This window comes from Saccharomyces mikatae (assembly GCF_947241705.1).
Source record: "Saccharomyces mikatae IFO 1815 strain IFO1815 genome assembly, chromosome: 10".
NCBI classification, from domain to species: Eukaryota; Fungi; Ascomycota; class Saccharomycetes; order Saccharomycetales; family Saccharomycetaceae; genus Saccharomyces; species Saccharomyces mikatae.
Genome location: NC_079265.1, coordinates 73,364 through 88,244, shown reverse-complemented (window position 1 = coordinate 88,244; position 14,881 = coordinate 73,364). Strand labels below are relative to the sequence as shown.

The window sequence follows — 14,881 nt, the reverse complement described above, 5'->3', positions numbered from 1 at the left end:
ACGTTTAAGCAGAGATACGTTTTTGGGCAGCAATTCTACCTCTTTGTCTAGAAGTTAATCTGATAACCTTCTTTTCAGCAGCCTTGGCGACAGCTTCTTCCTTTTCCGTGACAACTAATTCAATGTGGGATGGAGAAGATTCGTACTTGTTGATTCTACCATGGGCTCTGTAAGTTCTTCTTCTTTGCTTTGGAGCTTGGTTAACTTGGATGTGAGAAACGTATAGCTTGGTGGCATCTAGACCCTTAGCCTGTTAAAAAAAAAATAAAAAAATAATATCCAGTTAGTAAAAATTGCAATGGCATAATGTAAGAAAATGAGATAAAAAAAACTCTGTACGATGCTCTATCGGAAGTCCTTAGTTTTCTGCATGCGCTTTCCCTTCTTTCTGTTTATTTTTGTTCTGTTTCAATGATTTAGCCCTGAGAATCAAATTTTTCAGATCCTATATTCTTACAGACATGGAGGCACCACGTGTGAGTGATCCCATCTTAACACTTAACTGGCACAGAGTAATTTTTTCATAGTCTTGTTTTACACAATATCATTTTAAACATACTTCAGCATTGGCAGCAGCGTTTTGCAACAAACCTTGAACGAACTTAACAGATTTAGCTGGCCATCTGGCTTTGGTGACACCAAATTCCTTACCTTGGGCAGTTCTACCAATAGAGGAGTTAAATCTTCTGAATGGAATGGCTCTTTGGTGGTCCAAAACTTGGTCCAAGTATTTTTGAGCCTTGGTCAATTCCCAACCATTAATAGCTTGAGCGGTTTCCCTGGTGTTCTTGAAAGAAACACGCAAGTAAGACCCACGAGCTGATGCAGATTTAGCTGGATTGGTTGAAGTAGCACCGTATCTTGCCATTTTGAATTTGTTCGTTTCGTTAATCTTTTGTTATAAAATACAAAAAGGACAATCAAACTAAAATCCAAATTAATCAAGAAAAGAGTACAAATGACACTAAAGAGAAACTTCTCAATAACAACAATAATCACTAATTACTAAGGGCTACACCTTGTTACCACACCTTTACGTGAAGATGTTGATAAATTTAACAAATACAATTGAACCCACAATCTACTGCTCACAGTTACCCAACATCCATCAATTCTCTCTGAGTGTGTGGGAGCCAACATCCTCTGCACGGCATCGTTACAACGCTTGATGAAAAAATAGCCATGCTGCGTTTGCGTAGGCCGAACTCCTCGAATTCTGCTTGTAACAGGCTGATGCTTAGGCCTATGGTGGAATCTCCTTGGAAGGAGATTGTCATCGGAAGAGCGCAGTGGCCTCCTGCTCGGCCCGCCTACCTTTCCTCCGTGGCATGGAGATATCACTTGCCTAAAACGTCGAGGAAAAAGTTTCAGTAAAAGAAATACTAAAATAGAATGTCTGGGTCTAAATGTCTGGGTCAAATTGTAAAGGAAGCTGTCTTTTTTATATTCTTCCTTTTCTCGTAAGGGACGGGTTTTTAAGATGATACTGACATGGTAGTTGTATTAAAGATTAATACCAGAGATGGTGAGTCGATAGGATAGATAAAGACAAGAAAAATCTATACGATGGTATCGAAGACTTGGGTATGCATCCTTTTAATCGCAGTTACGGTGGTACAGGCCTTGTCTTGCGAGAAGCATGATGTATTGAAAAAGTATCAGGTGGCACAATATAGCCTTCTCGGAACTACAGAAAGGGACACTCCGCCAAGTAAAACTAATGAAAAGTGGTGGGTAAACGTTTGTGAAGAACATTCAGCTGAGCCACCTGAAGGGTGTAAAAAAGATGACATGCTATGTGGCCTCACAGATGTCAGTTTGCCTGGCAAAGATACTGTCACCACTCAGATAATAGATTTTGATAAAAACATTGGTTTTAATGTCGAAGACACTGAAAATGCACTCATATTGACATTAGTTGGTGCCAATTGGGGGTCTAATTCAATCGACGCAAAATTGAAGTTTCAGTGTGATGACAATATGAAAAAAGACGAACTGACTGGACATACATGGACCGACAAAACCATCCAGTTGACTATAAAAGGTCCATCCGGTTGTTTAAAGAGTAAGGATAACGACAAGAAAAAGGGCGACAGTGATAACGGTAACAATGGTGGAAATGAGGGGAAAAAGCCGGCGAAGAAGTCAAGTGGCACTTCTTGGTTTACTTGGTTATTTCTATACGCTCTGCTGTTTACATTGATATACCTTATGGTCGTATCGTTTTTGAACACCAGAGGAGGGTCTTTTCAAGACTTCCGTGCTGAGTTTATTCAACGTTCCACTCAATTTTTCACTTCTTTACCTGAATTCTGCAGGGAAGTTGTATCGAAAATCTTGGGTAGAAACACTACTCAAAGAGGTGGATATAGCGCCGTTTGAACAGGTACATATGGCTAACAACTCGATTTTTTTGCAACAGCAGTGCTAACCTTCTATTACATCTATATAAACTCTAAGTTTTTATATCTACATTAGTATACTAATAAAAAAACCGTCCTCATAGTAAAGTTCTATTCATATGAAAAACAGCTACCTATCACTTTATTTAATTCTTCATTAATGCTTTTAGATTGTCTATTGTCTTTTCGACAGTAGTTTCTAAATAATTCTTTTTTATTTTCAAAGTTTTTCTTTGATCTAGAAGTACACTTTCATCATGCGATAGGTCACTGACATATTTAGATTTCTCTTGTAAAATAAAGGATTTACCACAAGATCTCCATACTTTATCCGTTGGGTAAGATACCAGTTCTTTTTTCGTTAATTCAGCAAGCTTTTCTTGTCTATCCAAATATGCTAGCTGCTGGTTAACCATATCCAATTGTGTTTTAGCGTTTCTTAAACTCGCTGTCATTTCTTGCGCTATCTGAGACATCTTTATAAGTATGAAATGGTGATTAGATTCCTGAATAAGTTTCGTAGGTGCCTTTTTGCTTTGACTTGCTCTTTCGAAAACATTACATCCTTGTTATTACCTTTTGATCACTATTTCTCTTAGTTCATTTCCTTGAAAGAAAAACAAAAAACTAAGGTAGAGGAAAAGACTAAAAAAGTACAAAGTAGTTGAAGGTAAAGAGGCTACCATAAATACGAGGATACAAAATGTTAGCATCACTAAAAAATAGTTATGTTGTTATCAGATCTATAAAATCGAGATTACCCCGGCTTTATTCCCTAAGTGCTCAGCCATTGGGAATAGACAACACAATTGAGAATAACTCTCCTACGGAGACAAATAGGTTGAGCAAAACTTCACAAAAATTTTGGGAAAAAGTGTCATTAAATAGGAATGTTAAAAAGGGCAAAATTGCTTTACAATTAGATGGTACGACTATAAAGACTCCTTTAGGAAATGAAATAATAATTGATGATACTAGGTCTCTCTTAGCATACTTATTGAAGCTGGAGTGGTCATCCTTATCCAACATTTCCATCAAAACCCACTCCCTGCCATTAACATCATTGGTGGCAAGAAGCATTGACTTACAAATGATAAATAAACCTGACTGTGACCCTCAATTAGTCGCAAAAATTGGAGGTAACAGTGATGTTATAAAAAATCAATTATTAAGATATCTGGATACCGATACATTGTTGGTTTTCTCTCCTATGAATGAATTTGAAGGAAAGTTACGCAATGCACAAAATAAATCATATCTGCCCCTAATTAAAGGCATGGAGGAGTTTTTATCCAAGTTTTCTTTCCAGTCTAATGTTCAATTACAAATTTTAGATGCTGATATTCATGGTTTGCGGGGCAATCAGCAATCGGATATCGTTAAAAATGCAGCTACGAAGTATATGAACGGCTTATCTCAGTGGGATCTTTCGATTCTTGAGAAAACTATACTAACTACGAAATCCTTCATTTGCGGCGTGCTCCTATTGGAAAATAAGAAAAATTCTTCGAACTTACTTCCCAACTTGAAAACTGATATGGAAAGTATTATCCGTGCTGCTACTTTAGAAACTATCTTTCAAGTTGAAAAATGGGGAGAGGTTGAAGATACTCATGACGTTGACAAAAGGGATATCAGAAGAAAGGTTTATACTGCCGCGATTGCAGCTTTTACTCAATAATAAAGCTCGTCAACCTTTTTACTCTATCACTATATTCTATAAATATATATAGACAAGCATATATTCAAAATAATCTGTAAATAAAGCGACACGAATTTTTCAGCGAATATTACTAATCTAGCTAGAACTTTAACTGGTGACGTCCTGCGTCAGCTCCTGGGGTATCGCTATAGAAGAGCATTTCTGTAATGAAAGTTTCAAGTCCATTGCTGACGAAACGGACGAAAGAGGACTTGATATATTATCCATGGTGCTCGAGTGTGACATAGTTTCCGGATGGTCTGTAGTGTAAAAGTTCAATACCGAAAGCAGCTTTTCGGTATCCCTCGACCTAATATTTAAAATGCCAGTCAGGTTACACATTATTGTCTCGGATGGGACGAGTAGTTGTATATCTTGATCTGTAGATCGTTTACATTTTATATCATCGCACAAGCGAATTATGAACCGATTAAGGTTTTTATACCCAGGGCAATAAGCTATAAGGAAATTTCCCATACGCATTTGAATGATACCAATTTGCAAATCATGTGGAGAAACCTTCTGCCATGAATTATTGGACCATCGACTTATTTGAATATTTTCCACGGATATTACCGTACTTTCATCTGTTATTTCCACCTCTATTGGATTGTGTTTTAAAAAAGAAGAGGATGCCTGATTATTAGTGGGTGAACTGATATGAAAACCGTAGTCTGATATAATACTCTCTGATCCACTAAGGGATCCAAAACTACTTTCCCCATCAACAGATGTACAATCATAGAGAGAATCATCATCATCAAACCTTTCTTGAACAACAGATGACAAGGGTATTTGCAGTGGTTTTGACCTATGTAACAAGCAGCCATTGGAAAGTTGGGAATTTTTATAAGTTGTGGGAGCTATCATAGAACCCTCTATCAAATCTTTGTTTTTTACAATCAATCCTAATCCATTTTTATATTTATCCACATCGTTTCCACCGTTGAATTCCATATGGGTTTTGATGAACGAACTGTCATTAGCTGCTTTTTCATCATGATTTTGAAGACACGATTTCCATTGCGTTACCCATGAGGTTTCATCCAGGCTACATATTTCTAATCTTACATCATTTGCTTCTGTAAAGGTTAGTACAGCCCCCGCATCGTCAATACTACAGACTTTAAAGTCTCCGGTCCTTAGCAATGGAAACATTAAACTTCTTCCCAATTCCAAGATCTGATAATCACCTTCGGAAATATTACGAAAGACGGTTTCGACTAAAGCTGTTGAATCAGATAAACTACCAGAATTCACCTTAAAAAAAGCTAATCCATGGAGTAGATGGAAAATCTCAATTAATATTTCAGATATGTTAAATTTCGGAATTGAAAGCTTGAAATATTCTCTTTTAATCACATCTGCAGGATTTATTTTCTCAGATGCAACTAATGAGTATGCATCTTTCGATACATAATGCACTTCGTCGTACCTATACAAAGAGCAATTTGCAAGATTGTATGCAGTCTTGAAAGTGTAGTCAAAGTCTGCAAAAAAACTGTCTAGTACTGCATCTTTTAAAAACTTTTGATAGCCTTTTAGTCTGTCATAAAGATGTACGATCAAATGCGGGAAACCTCCTTCGATTGTACATATCCTGAAGCTAGATGTAGTGCAGTCAAATATTAAAGAAACACTTTCTAGAAGAATTATTTGATATGAATTTAACATATTAAGATCCCTGAGCCAAACACAAAGATATTTTTGTATAGTTGGAAAGTTTTCAACTATAGTTGAAAATGAAAATCGTGTCTCTAAGATTAGCTTAGCAGCGCTCATAATCTTTGTTTTCGTCTTATGTAAGTGAGTGGGCATAGGGTCATATGTCTGAAAGGCATAAATAATAGCTGCTAATGTCGAAAAAGTTCGCTCTTCTTCGTCTCTGAATATCTCCATATTTCCTTGTAAGTCTTATTGTAATAGTACAACGAGTAAAATGGTAGTTTTGTTAACTGCTCGTCATCACCAATATAGTAGACTTTTTGTTCCTTTTGAGACGAGACCCTCTATAAAGATGGAAAAAAAAGCCAAGAAAAAATTAAACTAACGCGTCAAAACGCGTTAATAAAAATGGAGAACTTGCATCAATACAGAACCCTTACTTGTAAAAGTGGTTTACATTATATTTGTTTTTTTCTGTTTATACTTTTGCTTATATAAATACATTGGATCCATTTGAAGACTAGGCTGGAAAGATTGTCTATTCAGTTTTTCTTGATTTTGCTGTACATGTGATTTATCTCACTTGCACATGTACCTCTGGCTCTGCAGCCCTTGAAGGAAGCTGCTAAGTCACCTTCATTGTAATGGTAAAGATCACCACCAGAAGCGGCATTTTCTGATTTTCCTCCCTGATCGAGAGATGCATCGTATTGACTTGCTAAAACCTTTGGTATGACGATTGCGGTCTTGCCCAGCAACGTAGGATGCCATTGCAAAATGTGACCAATAGCAGAACTCAATTTATCAGCAGTAGGATCCCACGGGAAATTTCTTAGTAGTGGGTCATTCAAGTAGTCTATCAAAGCTTGTCCATAAAAGTCATTGGCAACGACAAAGGAGGACGTATCGATATTACCATTAGCATCATGTGGAATGATGATCTTTGCTGAGCTATACTCAAAATGATTGTATGTTTTGATATTGGAATTGGCTACAACAGGTACGTTTTTTAGCAAAGCCAAATCTAGAATTTTAGGATCTAAAAGGTATTTTTGTAAAGAGAGATCAAGATTCATCAACAGGGCATCTTGATCAACAAAATGAATATATTTGGCAGTTGGGAACGCATGCATGGCAGCTCTTACCATCAGTGGCTTAACGAATTCGTAACTTTCAGCCAGGTTTTGGTTTTCCAGAATGGGCAAAAATTCCTGAATCCAGCGAATATAGACACCATATTTGTGCTTTAGAGCGTAATCAACTCTATTTTGAACAATTTGAATAATCGTTTCTAGATCATAATTTTCAAAATCTATTAATGTTACCACAACCACTTCAGGTGCATCATTGTTCTTGCGATATACTAACTTACCGTGATCCAAAAATGAGTGTTTCACTAACAGGATTTGATCGGTAGTATCTTTCTTTTCTTCATCCGTCATAGCATTTTCTTCAGATTTTAAAATTAGTCTTTTACTGCCATCAATTTCTAGCCTTGTAACATAGAGACCCTTCACGGTGATTTGCTTTAACACAGGTACATGTTCTACATGTGGATAAATCAATTGACTAGAGGCAGGAATTTCGTTAATATACAGACCGTGGGATGGGGAATATGATACACTCGTGGAACGGGACGTTGGATAGAATCGATTGGAGAAGAAATAAAGGATACAGACGAAGGCCGTTATGATCGACAAAAATTTACAAGTCCCATACTTATTTTGCTGGAAACCAAGCCTATTAAACCACTGTGACCGCACCGATCTTGAGGAGTACATCTTGCCCTTCTTTTTTGGTTTGATTGCCATCTTAACGAGTCCTAACACAGCTAATACTAACAACAAACCGGCAGAATGATTCCAATATTAGAATAGGTTTCCTTCCCATCCTCTAGGTGCCCTCAATTCTTCTTGGTTATATCGCCATCGTATGTTTATTTTTTTTCCATATCGACTCTTTCCAGTTTGCTAATTATCATTTCTGACGATTTAGCTTCGCCATTCAATTATTAAACACTTCTCTATTTTTATAAACACATCCTCTAATACTATATACGCCGCCTAATCAGTATCCCCGTCCCCGTCGCCACCATCTAACAACTCATTAATCTCTTCCTGGATCCGCTTTTCATCAGCGCCCACTTTTTTCTTATTCTTGGCCAATTCCATTCTTTCAGTCAAAAACTCATTTATATCGTCCTGCAGCCCTGTTAGCTGTGCACGCAGCCGGCCTAGGTATGTCAATTGTGAGCCATCTTCTGTGCGTTTAGGCTCAGAGGGCTTGTCCCTATCGATTTGACCAGCATTCAGTACATGATCGCTGGGGCCTGTTGTTCTTCCCTCGGTGGTCATGTATCGAGGGTCATCGCATATTGGAGCAAAGCTCTTCTCCACACCATCGGGCGCACTATACTGTGCTAGTGGTAACATCATAGAGGAATATTCAAAGCTTTCCAAATCACAGACTACAGCACATATTTACTTGGCTTTTACAAGAAACGCTACAGTTATTTATGACTACAGAGATTACTCTGAAGTTATTAAGTATGGTATATAAGGGTAACCCGTGTTCTAATTAGGCTAAGTAATAGATAAAAGACCAAAAGGAAAACAAAATGTGCAATTAGCGTAACGATGGAATTACTTCTGAAAGACACTTTGATGATATGATTGCTGAATTGCTATTATGTTGTATTATGGCTAGAGTATTCACGTTTTAAGTAGTAGAATATGCTCAAATTATAATGGACATCGCTATACACGGGTAATATTCGTGCGGCTGTAGCGAAATTCCGCATAATACAGATCCTTTAAATGATCCTAGACTTATTTATGCGTGTGAGCAGGGAACGGGTGTTGTATCGGGAACTTAACTACAGTAAGTAGTTCAGTGGCCATCTCAGAGTAATAATGACATCAATGAACAACTACCAGATTGATCGCGGATCAAGATCAGCTCGTGTCCAACCTAGGAGTACTAACAGCGTTCACGATGAAGAATCACCATTTGAGGTCTTGGAACTTTCTGAAGAGGAATTTGAACTGGATTTCCACAGATTGAAGTCTTTTAATGATGTGCGGATTATCAATAACCCAGAAATTTCGCCGATATGTACGAATAACACCATTAGTTGCAATGAGACACTGGAGTCCGCAAGTAGCGCTTTCGAGGTTCCTTCTGATGAGATTGCAATACTGTCTATATCTAGTAGCAGCAGTAAAAATTCGCTGCCGTCAGAGCAACCAGGTCTCAGTCTTCGTAACATTCAATCATCAACTAACTCTGACAGAATAGATGAGTGGTGTTTAGGAAGCCACTTTTTTAATGGGCTGCGTCAGAATGGCCCACAATCAAATAGCGATACCAATCATGGATCACTTATTTCTTCTATTATGGAAAGGGAACTTTATACTTCTGCGAAGTTAAAGCAGCTTACAAACACTCAAAGAATTAGCGTGCGGCAATTATCACGAGACTTGTATCCTATTTTGAGAACCTGTTACCGTGAGAAAGCCTGCCGACAGTTATTAACATGTCGCCAGGAAAAAATATACGATGATATACCATCTCTTTTTCCGCAGCGTGATTTCATTTTCAACTATTATTCGTTACCTTTCGAGTTTGATAGACTCTCAGATGTTGATATAGAATCACCATCGCCTACACGGTTCACCGATGACAACATACGAGAATTGTCAAACCGCTCATCAAGCACAGCTTCTTCGTCGTTGGAGAATACGTCTTGGTTTGGCTGGACTTTTCTTTCTAGATTCATAGACAGGGAATGGTAGAAAAGGACAGAAACACCCATTTCAATACATTGTTTGCACGCCATCAGTTAGTTTCTTTTTTTTTTTCTCAGTTTTTTCTTCTTTTCTACAAATGTGTATATTTCTGTGCGTATATATGCTACATTTTACTATACACGACTGGATGGTTACTATTACAGTAGTATAAGTCAATCACTCATTAGTTTTTCTTTTCCATAAATTCATTATGTGTGGCTTCTAAATAATCAAGATGGTTGGTTAGGTATTGGCACATCTTATCCCATTCTGGCGTATTGAGTTTATCGTTAAAGTACTTGAATTTGATAACTTGGTTCTTTGGAGGGGTACAGAAAGATTCTTTCATATCACGAAATAGAAACATTTCAAAATCCATCGCATAACGATAAGGCTTCCTGAAGCCACGTAGCTGTTTGCCATCTGGGTCAGTGAACCTGTTTTCACGATATAAGGTCCATGGATCTGCTTTATAAAAACTGGCATGAATAAACATAATATCCAAATCAGTACCATCCTCATTAAGCATTAAAGATTTTAAGAAACCTTTGTCCAAAGTATAATCTGGATCTAGTTTGGAAAATTTTTCAACGTCAGCTTTGACTTTTTGCTGCGCTTTTTGGTATTGTTTGTAATCTTGTTCAAAATCATGTTGGAGCAAGGCAATACCTTTATAATCGTTTTTTTTGTAGAAAAAGCCATCGAATTCGAATTTAGTCTTTACTTGATAGTAGGACGCATTCAAAGCATGGGCAGCAGCGATAAAGGTGTCCTTGTCCCCTTCACCAGCAGTACCTTGAGAAATTATATTGTAATACCAGGTAGGCCCATAAACGTTATAGTATAGCGCCAGTAACAGAGTGTGGAAATGGCGAATCTTATCGATCACCATTTGGCCGGACTCAGAAGTCAAATCCGACATTGTGCCATCCAAATCATGTAAGGGAACGTGCCTTAGGAAGTGGTCCTGCATCTCCTCTGAAGTGTAATCTTCTGAGTTACTGATAAATGAATCATAACGAGACACTGGTGAAATATCATCACTGATAAAACGCACCCTTTTTCCTGTGTTGATGCTAGAGCCTATGATATTGTAGAAGGCAGGAGGCGTGACACGTCTCCAGTAATCGGGCCACAGGATTAACCCGGTATCTTGGAATGATGTCGCGTTGAAAGCAAGGTCAAGGTTTTTCACTGCGTAATTATCCGCATCCATGAAGATGATACGCTTGAAATTAGAGATTAGCAGCCCAAAAACTTTCAGTTGAAAGTGAGTGAGTTTTAGATCTCCCAGCGGCTTCGGAGGGACAATGTCCGAGAAGTAAAGACATCTTCCATTAAAGTTTGGCAACCAATTATTACAAAATTCGTCGTCACCTTCGTCCTGAGGTGGGATAATAACTTCAATGGGTAGTGTAGTGCCTGTTTTCCTCAAATTTTTAATCATCGTATATGCGAGCACAGAATACTTCCCACCGCCAATCGTAACAATGCCTTCAGATTCGGGGAAAAGTGCCTCTCTTTGTGGGATAGAGAAATTCAATCTCCCTGATAAAACATCAGTAAACTGATTGTGCATTTCCACTAGATTTTCTTGTACTGTCGAGTCCAACCTATAGCATTTACTCAAGCTTTCGTAACTCAAGTCACCGTCACGTCCAGAGTCATGGGCAGCCACGTTATCTGCAAAGGTACATCCTTCCGCATTGTGAAGCTTATTCAAATCCGGGGGCGAGCCCGCTGGCTTGGCTTGCACGATAGCTTGTATCAACGCTGTGTAAAAGTTCTTTCGATGACTGGATCTGGTCAGATTCGGTAGTTTAACATTACTGCCATATAGCCACCTAGAGGACGTATCTTTATGTACAAAACAAATGAATAAAACCAGCACCACTGCGCTCAAGAAAACTTGCAGGATCTTTCTTTTTTTCAGCCTGATAAGCATTTTGATCTTAAATTAGGCTAATATAGCTCTTGAATGCACTTGGAATAGCCCGTATTATTTTTGCCACTGTGAACAAGCGTTTTTCATATCTCCGTTTATATAAAACTCTAAAGCCGTGTTGATCCTCTCAGTTATAGTTTCTTCCCCACCGATGATATAATGGGAAAAAAAATCCGCGAAAATCGGAAAAACGATACAAAAACATGCACTAAATTCTCAGAGCCCTGCACAGAAACATGCACCCGTCTTATACGTGCGAGTTAGCAGCCACTAGGACGTTGCAAAGAAAACCTCATAGTTTTTTGTACTGACATTTGTGTAGGTACGGAACAGTGTATTTTCTTGGCTTTCGAGCAAGCTTTATTATCTTTGCACAAAACTCCCGAGTTTTGATGGGCTTGCAAAATTGTTCTCAAGTAAAGAAAGCAAAATGGTTGTTTCAAATATATGCTCTCTCCACGTAGTCCAATATATCAGAGGTAAAGGCAGGCTTTAATTGGCAGACAATTCCCATTCTCATGATATACGTCAACATTCTTTTCAGTCACGTGATACGGATGTTTCATATTTTTGCCGGGTGAGAATAAACGCGAAAAATAATTTTTCAGTTTTCTTTTTTTTTTTATCTAAATTTTGCGACGCAACGCGAAAAATGTAGAGAAAAGAAAGAATGCTGGATAAGAAATCAACAACACAGTTGGGTATGAACGTGTTCCTGAATATTAAGTAAGGGTTTGTCTGGAGGTGCTTTTCTTTATGTATCTATATGTTTGACTCTCTTGTTCGTCATCTTGTGCGGTTGCTAAATAGAAAAAGGTGAAGATTACACAGATTTTATTACTTTTGTTAGTGTAGTGCTGGGAAAAGTAAACAAACAGGCGCACATAAGAATAAATGAGTTCTTTGGATGAAGATGAAGAGGATTTCGAAATGCTGGACACGGAGAATCTTCAGTTCATGGGGAAGAAGTTATTTGGTAAAAAGGTGGGTGAGGATGAAAGCGACAATGTTGTCAATAGGGAGAGCATCCCGACTAATAAACTGAAATTCTATCCGTATTCGAACAATAAACTGACAAGGAGTACAGGAACTTTGAATTTGTCATTAAGTAATACTGCCTTGTCGGAGGCTAACTCGAAGTTTCTTGGAAAAATAGAAGAAGAAGAAGAAGAAGAGGAGGAAAAGGAAGAGGAAGAGGAAGAGGAAAGCGTGGATTCTCGTATTAACAGGTGGTCTCCTTTCAATGAAAATGATAGTGTTAATACTCCTGTTGCAAAGAGGTCCGTGGATGGAACAAATAGTCCCACCTCCCTTAGGCAGTGGAATCAGCGGTGGTTTCCGAAAAATCATGCTCACAGTGAAAACACATCCTCTTCCTCTTCGTATAGCGTGGCTAAGCCAAACATGTCTGCCTTCACGTCTTCGGGGCTCATATCCAAAATGTCTAGAGATTCTTCATTATACCCTGCGAAATTAAGGATACCAGAAACACCAGTGAAAAAATCTCCCTTAGTGGAGGGAAGAGACAATAATCATATCCACCTTTCGAGTTCGAAAATTGCATCATCTTCTATGAGCGTTTCTCCCCTGAATTTTATAGATGATAATAACCTACATGAAGACCTTTTATTTTCGGATTCTCCATCTACGAAAGCCTTACCTTCCATTCATGTGTCTGCTATAGACTCATCCCCACTGAGTGAGGCCAGATATTATTCTCATGACCGTCATAACAATCAGACCAATATTCTGTCTCCTACTACTAGCTTTGTCACAAATAATTCTCCTCAAACATTGCATTCCAACAAGTTCAAAAAAATCAAGCGGGCAAGAAATTCTGTTATATTGAAGAATAGGGAGCTAACAAACAGTTTACAACAATTCAAAGATGACTTATACGGTACTGATGAAAATCTCCCACCTCCCATTATAATATCAAGTCATCATACAACCAGAAATAATCCTCAACCATCTCAATTTCGTAGCCGTTATGACAATGATAATGACGAAGAAATTTCTACTCCAACAAGACGAAAATCTATCATGGGGGCAACACTCCAAGCACCGAGAGAAACTAAACCGTTATCGTTATCTTCTGTCATAACAAATACATCAAATGCCGAGACGCATTCTATTTCCTCCACAGATTCTTCGCCTTTAAACTCCAAAAGACGTCTAATATCTTCCAACAAGCTTTCTGCAAATCCAGATTCGCACCTTTTCGAGAAATTTACAAATGTACATTCTATTGGTAAGGGGCAATTTTCCACAGTATACCAAGTTACGTTTGCTCAAACAAATAAAAAATATGCCATTAAAGCCATTAAGCCAAACAAATATAATTCCTTAAAACGCATCTTACTTGAAATCAAAATACTAAATGAGGTGACGAATCAAATTACAATGGATCAAGAAGGTAAAGAATACATCATTGACTATATTAGTTCGTGGAAGTTTCAGAGTTCTTACTATATTATGACACAGTTGTGCGAAAATGGTAATTTAGATGGTTTTTTACAAGAACAAGTTATCGCAAAGAAAAAAAGACTGGAAGACTGGAGAATTTGGAAAATTATAGTCGAGATAAGCCTGGCTTTGCGGTTTATTCATGAATCCTGTCATATTGTCCACTTAGATTTGAAACCTGCTAACGTCATGATCACGTTCGAAGGAAATTTGAAACTAGGTGACTTCGGAATGGCTACCCATCTACCTTTGGAAGATGAGAGTTTCGAAAACGAAGGTGATAGAGAGTATATCGCACCGGAGATTATTTCAGATTGTATCTATGATTACAGGGCAGACATTTTTTCTCTGGGTCTAATGATCGTTGAAATTGCGGCCAATGTTGTGTTACCAGATAATGGTAATGCTTGGCATAAGTTGAGATCGGGAGACTTATCAGATGCAGGGAGATTAAGTTCCACGGATATTCATTCCGAATCACTGTTTTCAGATACCACGAAAGTGGATACCAATGATTTGTTCGATTTTGAAAGAGAGAAGGTTAACAATAATAATAACAACCCTGCCTCCAATACTGCTTACAGTAATGGCAATAATGATAATCCTGACAGCAATAACAATAGCAATGATAATAGTAATTCTGCAGGAAGTACAAAAAATCGTCTTGTTTTGCATAAAAGCTCTAAAATTCCAGCATGGGTGCCGAAATTTCTCATTGATGGTGAGTCACTTGAGAGAATAGTACGATGGATGATAGAGCCCAATTATGAGAGAAGGCCTACAGCAAATCAAATTTTACAAACTGAAGAATGCTTGTACGTAGAAATGACTCGTAGTGCAGGTGCCATTATTCAGGAAGACGATTTTGGGCCCAAGCCAAAGTTTTTCATATGACAAGGGACACATAAAGCCC

General features: G+C 38.0%; 10 protein-coding genes across 10 annotated transcripts; 4 read left to right on the top strand and 6 right to left on the bottom strand.

The window, feature by feature from the left end:
- Positions 1-4: 4 nt before the first annotated feature.
- Positions 5-868, bottom strand: RPL17B (60S ribosomal protein uL22; the record flags this gene model as incomplete). The annotated part of the gene is made up of 2 exons (XM_056223350.1): positions 5-244; positions 560-868. 2 exons carry the CDS (start codon positions 866-868, stop codon positions 5-7), a joined length of 549 nt encoding a protein of 182 aa, XP_056077378.1.
- Positions 869-1,566: 698 nt separating this feature from the next.
- On the top strand, positions 1,567-2,382 carry ATG27 (Atg27p; the record flags this gene model as incomplete). The annotated part of the gene is made up of 1 exon (XM_056223349.1): positions 1,567-2,382. One exon carries the CDS (start codon positions 1,567-1,569, stop codon positions 2,380-2,382), a length of 816 nt encoding a protein of 271 aa, XP_056077377.1.
- A 166-nt stretch (positions 2,383-2,548) lies between these two features.
- On the bottom strand, positions 2,549-2,878 carry PFD1 (prefolding complex chaperone subunit; the record flags this gene model as incomplete). The annotated part of the gene is made up of 1 exon (XM_056223348.1): positions 2,549-2,878. The coding sequence occupies one exon, from the start codon at positions 2,876-2,878 to the stop codon at positions 2,549-2,551; it is 330 nt and encodes a 109-aa protein (XP_056077376.1).
- A 227-nt stretch (positions 2,879-3,105) lies between these two features.
- Positions 3,106-4,083, top strand: ATP12 (ATP synthase complex assembly protein ATP12; the record flags this gene model as incomplete). The annotated part of the gene is made up of 1 exon (XM_056223347.1): positions 3,106-4,083. The coding sequence occupies one exon, from the start codon at positions 3,106-3,108 to the stop codon at positions 4,081-4,083; it is 978 nt and encodes a 325-aa protein (XP_056077375.1).
- Positions 4,084-4,212: 129 nt separating this feature from the next.
- RBH1 (Rbh1p) lies at positions 4,213-6,003 on the bottom strand (the record flags this gene model as incomplete). The annotated part of the gene is made up of 1 exon (XM_056223346.1): positions 4,213-6,003. One exon carries the CDS (start codon positions 6,001-6,003, stop codon positions 4,213-4,215), a length of 1,791 nt encoding a protein of 596 aa, XP_056077374.1.
- A 308-nt stretch (positions 6,004-6,311) lies between these two features.
- MNN11 (alpha-1,6-mannosyltransferase) lies at positions 6,312-7,580 on the bottom strand (the record flags this gene model as incomplete). The annotated part of the gene is made up of 1 exon (XM_056223345.1): positions 6,312-7,580. The coding sequence occupies one exon, from the start codon at positions 7,578-7,580 to the stop codon at positions 6,312-6,314; it is 1,269 nt and encodes a 422-aa protein (XP_056077373.1).
- A 252-nt stretch (positions 7,581-7,832) lies between these two features.
- On the bottom strand, positions 7,833-8,204 carry GON7 (chromatin DNA-binding EKC/KEOPS complex subunit GON7; the record flags this gene model as incomplete). The annotated part of the gene is made up of 1 exon (XM_056223344.1): positions 7,833-8,204. The coding sequence occupies one exon, from the start codon at positions 8,202-8,204 to the stop codon at positions 7,833-7,835; it is 372 nt and encodes a 123-aa protein (XP_056077372.1).
- Positions 8,205-8,681: 477 nt separating this feature from the next.
- Positions 8,682-9,563, top strand: ATG36 (Atg36p; the record flags this gene model as incomplete). Its single annotated transcript, XM_056223343.1, has 1 exon — positions 8,682-9,563. One exon carries the CDS (start codon positions 8,682-8,684, stop codon positions 9,561-9,563), a length of 882 nt encoding a protein of 293 aa, XP_056077371.1.
- A 178-nt stretch (positions 9,564-9,741) lies between these two features.
- Positions 9,742-11,502, bottom strand: MNN5 (alpha-1,2-mannosyltransferase MNN5; the record flags this gene model as incomplete). The annotated part of the gene is made up of 1 exon (XM_056223342.1): positions 9,742-11,502. The coding sequence occupies one exon, from the start codon at positions 11,500-11,502 to the stop codon at positions 9,742-9,744; it is 1,761 nt and encodes a 586-aa protein (XP_056077370.1).
- An 894-nt stretch (positions 11,503-12,396) lies between these two features.
- On the top strand, positions 12,397-14,862 carry SWE1 (tyrosine protein kinase SWE1; the record flags this gene model as incomplete). Its single annotated transcript, XM_056223340.1, has 1 exon — positions 12,397-14,862. One exon carries the CDS (start codon positions 12,397-12,399, stop codon positions 14,860-14,862), a length of 2,466 nt encoding a protein of 821 aa, XP_056077369.1.
- Positions 14,863-14,881: the final 19 nt, after the last annotated feature.